This window comes from Colobus angolensis, unplaced genomic scaffold, assembly GCF_000951035.1.
Source record: "Colobus angolensis palliatus isolate OR3802 unplaced genomic scaffold, Cang.pa_1.0 Scaffold271, whole genome shotgun sequence".
In the NCBI taxonomy this organism is placed as follows: Eukaryota; Metazoa; Chordata; class Mammalia; order Primates; family Cercopithecidae; genus Colobus; species Colobus angolensis.
The window spans coordinates 1,554,161-1,561,777 of NW_012115944.1; the positions used below are offsets into that span (position 1 = coordinate 1,554,161).

At 46.9% G+C, this 7,617-nt stretch overlaps 1 protein-coding gene across 2 annotated transcripts in view; it reads left to right on the plus strand.

Annotated features, from left to right (window-relative positions):
* Positions 1–7,617, plus strand: part of DCAF7 (DDB1 and CUL4 associated factor 7) — a 37,232-nt gene that overhangs the window by 27,072 nt on the left and 2,543 nt on the right. Inside the window, exons 6-7 of one of the 2 annotated variants that reach the window (XR_001002419.1) lie at positions 493–610; positions 4,564–4,801. Coding sequence is in view for 1 of the 2 variants with exons in the window: in XM_011947940.1 (XP_011803330.1) it covers positions 493–610; positions 4,564–4,736 (291 nt within the window). In the remaining variant the exon portion in view is untranslated. Of the gene's footprint in view, positions 1–492; positions 611–4,563; positions 6,924–7,617 lie in introns of those variants that run through there. The other variant, XM_011947940.1, reaches the window with a different exon arrangement.

Below are 7,617 nucleotides of genomic sequence, written 5' to 3' on the forward strand. Positions count from 1 at the left end.
AGAGGGAGACTCCGTTCTCAAAAAAAAAAAAAAAAAAAAAAGAAAAGGAAAAAGAAACGGCAGCTCTCTCTAGTCTGTTACTTGATAAAAGAGGTGAATTGTGGGTAGGGAGAATGCATTGGTTGTCCTTGGTTTGGTGGCGCTAGTGCCTCAGATTCTGCTTTGGCTGGGCTCTCATTCCGTTCAGCTGAGATTCATAGAATTCTTACCACATGCACCTGCTGGGACCCAGGATTACCCAGACTCCTGTTGCCTGTTTCTGCATCTCCCCTATCAGTCTAAAGGCCCAGTGTTGCTCGAGATAGAGACTATAAACTACCCGTGTCCTTTGTCTTGTTTTCCCTCAATCCTATGGAAATCCTGTCTCTAATGTTCTTTAAATCCGGAAATGAAAAAGTTACGCCTAAAAAGATTTTTTGCATGTGGATAGTGTTTTTTGTTTTTTTGTGTGTGAAACTGACGACCCCGGCCTTTTACTTATTATTTCCGCAGGTGGTGATTCTAGATGTCCGGGTTCCCTGCACACCTGTCGCCAGGTTAAACAACCATCGAGCATGTGTCAACGGCATTGCTTGGGCCCCACATTCATCCTGCCACATCTGCACTGCAGGTAATCATGGTGGGGAGAAAGGAATCTGGGAAGGATGGAGGAAATCTCTTCTCTGGGCTCCTTGGAATTGTAGTTGTTACTGTTTTCTAAGGACAGTCTTGTGAGACTTATATAAAATGACTAGTTGGAGCCTCTCCACACTTGTGAAATTCAATCAGTACAAATTTTTAGACGATCTTGTACCTTCATGGACATCAGAGCATCTTCCATATACAATTTACATCATGTGTCAGTTACAGGCCTTTGCCTTGTACTGTCCCCCTGAAATCTGGGTGGCACAGAGGACTCAATTCCAGGAATATGGAGAAAGGGAGGCATCTCTCATGGATGTCACAGGATCTTTGGGACTGCGAAGATCAACATCTCCATGGGACCTTTCAGGTTTCACCGTAACAAACCGACAGTGAGCTCTAGACGCGTCGGAGGGCCCCACAGAACTTTGCCTGGTTGTGGTGTGTGACTTGTGGTTTTCATTTCACTGTTTCCCAGACCAAAGCAAGCATCCCTTACTGGCCAGGCGCAGTGGCTCACGCCTGTAATCCCAGCACTTTGGGAGGCTGAGGTGGGTGAATCACCTGAGGTCAGGAGTTCGTGACCAGCCTGACAAACGTGGTGAAACCCTGTCTCTACTAAAAATACAAAAAAAATTAAGCATAGTGACACACACCTGTAGTTCAAGCTACTCGGTACTGAGGCAGGAGAATCACTTGAACCCAGGAGGTGGAGGTTGCAGTGACCAGAGATTACGCCACTGCCCTCCAGCTGGGGCAACAGAGTGAGACTCTGTCTCCAAAAAAAAAGAAAAAAAAGAGTACCCCTTAAAAATATATTGGGCCAGGCACAGTGTCTCAGGTCTGTAATTGTAGCACTTTGGGAGGCTAAGGTGGGAGGATTCCTTGAGGCCAAGAGTTCGAGACCAGCCTGGACAGTATAGTGAGCCTCATCTCTACAAAAAGTTAAAAAAAAACCATCTGGGTGCAGTGCTGAATTGCTGTAGTCCCAGCTACTTAGAGGCTGAGGTGAGAGGATCCCTTAAGCCCAGGAGTTTGAGGTTACAGTGAGCTATGATTGTGCCACTGCACTCCAACCTGGGCAACCAAGCAAGACTCTGCCTCTAAAATAAATTTTTAAAAAAGAAAAGAAAGGCCGGGTGTGGTGGCTCACGCCTGTAATACCAGCACTTTGGGAGGCCGAGGCAGGCGGATCATGAGGTCAGGAGATCAAAACCATCCTGACCAACGTGGTGAAGCCCCATCTCTACTAAAAATACAAAAATTAGCTGGGCGTGGTGGTGCGTGCCTGTAGTCCCAGCTACTTGGGAGGCTGAGGCAGGAGAATCACTTGAACCCAGGAGGTGGAGGTTGCAGTGAGCTGAGATCATGCCACTACCCTCTAGCCTGGTGACAGAGTGAGACTCCATCTCAGAAAAAAAAGAAAAGAAAAATATGCTGTTTGTCAATGCACTTTTATTGTCGAAATACTGCAAATCTGTTATTAAAAATGAAAACAGTACAGAGGCATATTTAAGAGTAAGGTGAAGGTCATCTTTTCTCCTTGCTATATCATTTCTGCCTCCATCCCACTCTGCTTGGATGACCTCTATCAACAGGTAATGTATCTCCTTCCAGACCCTTTTGGTATACATTCGGGGGTGTACATCCATGCCCCCAAATACAACTATATACCTCTTCCTTTTGCACTGATAGGATTCTGTCCTAGCCCTGTGGTGGTTTACTGCTTAACTTTTTTAGTGTGTTTTTTTTCTTCTCCTCACTCATCAGTAGCCTTATAATGGACAAGGTTCGTTATGGAGTCCAAGAAGCAATGTACTTTGGTGTTTTTCTGCCATTTGAACATTATTTGGAAGGCATGAAGCTTTTCCTGATTTTGGCCCTCTGCTCATGCCTGTATGTCTCCTTGAAGAGCAGTTGGGGGCCTGCTGCTGCCTTCTGTACCTCAGATTGTGGTCTGTCTTCTTCATTATTGCCCTCTTTTTTTTTTTTTTTCAGCGGCATGGATAGGGAGGGATAGAAGAAGCAGAAAAGAAAGGTGTCATCCATTATTCATGAAAAGTAGGACTGGCCCCATGGAAGCCCCATTTTCTGCTCCTGGCTTCTGCCTTTGTCCGGCTTGCTGTTTTGTGTGTTGCACCTGCCTTGAGCCCCTTCAACCGAAGGAACTGTTGCTCAAATGTGCTCAGTTGAGCATTGAGGAAAAGGGGCTTAGTGCTTTAGAGGTACAATTCCCTGACCTCTTGGCATTGATTATCCCTGGGAGAGAGATCTTGCACCTGGCCCAGATTATGCAGCCTTGGCAGGAGACTGGTATTGCCCACAATTGGCCTATTAGGGTTTAGTTTATTCAGATTTTCTGTGTATGTGAGACCAGCTTTCATCAGAATGCATGGCAGAGTCAGGGTACACTGCAGCTCTGAAGGCCATTGCCCCTTTTTTTCTTTTTTTAAAATTAACTTACTATTTCGATTATAAAAGTAATATAGGCTGGGTGCAGTGGTTCATGCCTGTAATCCCAGCATTTTGGGAGGCCAAGGCGGGAGAATTGCTTCAACCTGGGAGGCGTTGGTTACAGTGAGCTGAGATCGCATCATTATGCTCAAGCCTGGGTGACAGAACAAGACTCCATTAAAAAAAAAAAAAGTTACGGCCGGGCGCAGTAGCTCAAACCTGTAATCCCAGCACTTTGGGAGGCCGAGATGGGCGGATCACGAGGTCAGGAGATCAAGACCATCCTGGCTAACACGGTGAAACCCCGTCTCTACTAAAAAATACAAAAAACTAGCCGGGCGAGGTGGTGGGCGCCTGTAGTCCCAGCTACTCGGGAGGCTGAGGCAGGAGAATGGCGTAAACCCGGGAGGCGGAGCTTGCAGTGAGCTGAGATCTGGCCACTGCACTCCAGCCTGGGCCACAGAGCGAGACTCCATCTCAAAAAAATTAAAAAATTTAAAAAAAAAAGTTATATAAGCACATTATGGATCACTTAGGAACTAGAGAAAAGTAAATATAACTCCTAACCTTGTCATCTGAGTATTGCCATCATTCTCATTTTAATATATTTCCTTCTAGTCATTTTTCATGTGCTTTTATATATTTAAGGTGATTACCATCTTTCTGGTGTTTCCCATAGCTATTTTCTTGGATTTTTTCTTTTTTTTTTTTTTGAGATTAAGTCTCACTCTGTTGCCCATGCTGGAGTGCAATGGCATGATCTCGGCTCACTGTAACCTCTGCCTCCTGAGTTCAAGCGATTCTCCTGCCTCAGCCACCCAAGTAGCTGGGATTATAGGTGTGCGCCACCACATCTGGCTAATTTGTAATTTTTTTTTTTTTTTAAGTAAAGATGGGGTTTCACCATGTTGGCCAGGCTGGTCTTGAACTCCTGACCTCAGGTGATCCACCTGCCTCGGCCTTCCAAAGTGCTGGGATTATAGGTGTGAGCCACCATGCCTGGCCAGGAAAGAATTTTTTAACAGCACATATCAACACTACTTTGTCAGTCTTCTATATAACAACTCACTGAAGCATAAATGCCCATCAGACAGGGAAGAAACACTCTCATTATATTGAATGATCAGGAAGGATCATTATAACCACTCAAGTATTTTAAGTGGCTACAAATGACATGTTTGGTATCCCCTTGTCCACTCCTGATACCTGACCCAGATGAGAAGGACTCATCCGTGCAGTGGATAGAGCCTGGGGACATCTGGGAGATGGAGTCAGGGCCTAGATTTGAGTTCTGGCTCTGCCACTCACTTGGCTGAATAGCGCCTTAACATTTCTGAATCTCAGTTTCCTCATCGATAAAATGGGGGCTTAAAATAGAACCGCCGTCACGGGGGTGCTTTGTCAACTGTGAATTGCTCCTGAAATGCAGGGATCATCATCCCCATTGCCTCACTTGTGACCCTGCTTGCTGGCTTTCTTTGTCCCTAGCGGATGACCACCAGGCTCTCATCTGGGACATCCAGCAAATGCCCCGAGCCATCGAGGACCCTATCCTGGCCTACACAGCTGAAGGAGAGATCAACAATGTGCAGTGGGCATCAACTCAGCCCGACTGGATCGCCATCTGCTACAACAACTGCCTGGAGATACTCAGAGTGTAGTGTTGGTGGCACTATGCCCACGAGGCAGGGGCTTTTGTGTTTCCTGCCTCTGCCCCACCCCCAAAGTAAGAAGAAACATGTTTCCAGTGGCCAGTATGTCTTTCATTGCTTTGCACCCACTGTTACCAGAAGCTGCTCTAGGAGTTCCTGGCCAGTCAACCCATCGCCCTCTGTGGCAGACTCAGTGCTGTGTGGCGCCTCCTCAGCCCAGGGCTGAGTTTTAAGATTTTCTCTCCTTTCCTCCTCTTCTTTGGTTCCTCAATTAAAGATGTGTGTATATTTGTTTGTCAGGCATTGTGTTGAGGAGCAGTTCACGCACTGGCTGTGTCTATTCTTCTGCCCAGATGTCTCTGTCTGTTTGCTGCCCAAGGCAGCAGCCCACGTCTCGTCCATGTCCATGTTCGTTTAGCACTTATGTGGGAACAAATACCAATTTGTCTTTTCTTCTAGTGTCAGTGTGTTTAACAAATTTTAACTTTGTATATTTGTTACCTATCAGGCTAATTTTTTTATGAGAAGAATTTTAATCTCCTGGCTCATTTCTTTGTCTTATAGTCCTCCCTCTTTGCACCTTCTTCTCTTCCCTCAGTGCCTGGAGCTGGTACTGGGCCCCTGGCCCCATGAGCAGTTTGCCTTCTTGAGTCACTGCCTGAGTAATACATACCTGACCGGGAGTCCAAACCACCTTGGTGCTCTGAAGTCCACTGACTCATCACACCTTTCTTAGCCTGGCTTCTCTCAAGGGCATTCTGAGCTTCTAAACAGACATAGGAAGCCTGTGTTTACCCTGAAGCACCGCTGTCCAGCCCATTGGTTCCCACGGGGAGCATGGTAGAGCTGAGAGAGACAGGCTCTCAGGGTACCTGACTTGAGGGGAATTGTTTCAGGAAGCTAACTTCAAGCATATTTCCAGTACATTCTTTCAGAGTCTGTTTTTCCCTCCAAATATAAGCCCCAGGCCATTCCACTTAGTGTCTTTTCAATGATAGGCAAGAGTGATATCTGAGTTGAACTTCGGTGCTTCTGTTGGTTGAGTTTACTGTGCCTGGTGGTATATTGGGCACTCTTTGGATTGAGTGCTCTGAGGTGAGAGAGTCTTCCTGAGAGGCATCCTGCCTGTGCTTCCAACCCTGAACAAGACCTCACATAAGAGATGGACTGATCAACTGTGGCAATCCCTGGCTGTCAGGTGGATAGATAGCTAAAAAGCATTATACTGTGGGTAATGAAAAGGGAGGAAAAAAAAAAAAAAGAAGGAAAAGGAATTATAGACCCCCAGGGTTAACCAGTTAAGAGCTCTCCCCACACCTGCCAATCCCTCTCTCCCCCAGTTTAGGTTCTGAGCAGTATTGGACTTGTAGCCTGCAGTTGTCTTTTGACTTGCAGGCCGCAGGTGTCTTTCCGTTACGTGAACGAGTTCCATGGAGGAGCAAGTGTGTGATTCCACTGTTAGATGAACCCTTGGGGCAGGCAGTTTGGGACGTGCTGGGGGGTGGGATGTGGGGGGAGAAGTTGGCTGGTTCTTTGTGCTCTGCTCCAACCTGGAGGTTTTTAAGTCCCTCTGAATTGCTCATCTGAGATTAGTAGAGTAGCAGGCCTGAAGGAGATGATTTTGTCCTCTTTGGCTCTCACCTTCCTGAGAAGCAAAACAGTGAACTTTGTTCTTCTGGGCCCTTAAGCTTTTTTGGTTAAGTCTTCCTTTTCAGAAGTAGATGTCATTATATGCCAAAAGTCTAGCTGTTTGCTTTACCATACAGGGACCTGTCCCAAGAAAAAGGCTCTTTTTTAGCCAGGGTATTTCCCCTTCTACCCTTTTACTTTGTTGTTCTGATTTTAGGACTCTGGCTGGCCATGTGCTTGCAGTTGCCTCTCCTGCATTTGCCACTGGATTTGCACTGCATCATTTGGAGATATAAAGCAAGCAGTTCTTGGTCAGAACCCTCCTCTGCTTTTCATGTGCTTGATAATGGTTACTGGGTCCTCTCAGTAGCAAGGCCAAGTTGATGGCTGCTTGTTTAGGAGGCCATCAGTTCCTTCTTGTGGAGAAGGGTCTGAAATGGAAGTCAGTGGTAGAAGGGGCTGGTCTGCCAGGCAGGGCTTAATCCATTGAGTTCTAAGATTCCTTTCCTGATCTACACCTAAGCTTGGTCTGTATGGTGGAATTTGTCAGCTGGAACTCAGAAACAACAACTTGAAAAAAATAATAATAATTAGAATATATTTGCATAAGATAGATATTTACTCTGGAAACCAACAACTTTTGAGATTTCCCTTGCCCCGTGGACGCCCAGCCCCTGTCATCCTTCCTTAGGTCCTGCAGTGCAGTCTTCCCCTGAATCCCACCGGGGACCCAGGGGAGACTCCACACCCCTAAGCAAGCACACACATACTCACAGTTGGTGAGTTGCTGATCTTTGAATCCCAGCTCTCTTACCCTCCCTTTACTTCACCAGCCTGACAACCCATGACTTAGGAGGGGATTTCTCCTCTCTCAGGATTTAGAAAGCCTCTAAGCCAGCCATGCTCCAGAAAGCACAGATCTGTTGTAGTTGCAAAAACAACTCTCTGTAATTTGTTGAGGTTCTCAAATTGACAGCCAGCGAGACTGGGTGGGAGGCCCTGGATCTGTTCTCCCTGACTGCAGGAGGAGCAGCCGCTAGGACTTCACCAGGAAGCCCACATGGAGCCTCCGCCAGGCTGTGGCCCAGCTGGTGATAGCCCTTTTGCTCTTGGCAGCCTGAGGCATAGCTGCCTGTATTGTCCTCATCTGTTCTGACGGAAGGATGGAGGTGCTGAATAAATTAGGCCTCAGGCCGGGCGCGGTGGCTTAAGCCTGTAATCCCAGCACTTTGGGAGGCCGAGACGGGCGGATCACAAGGTC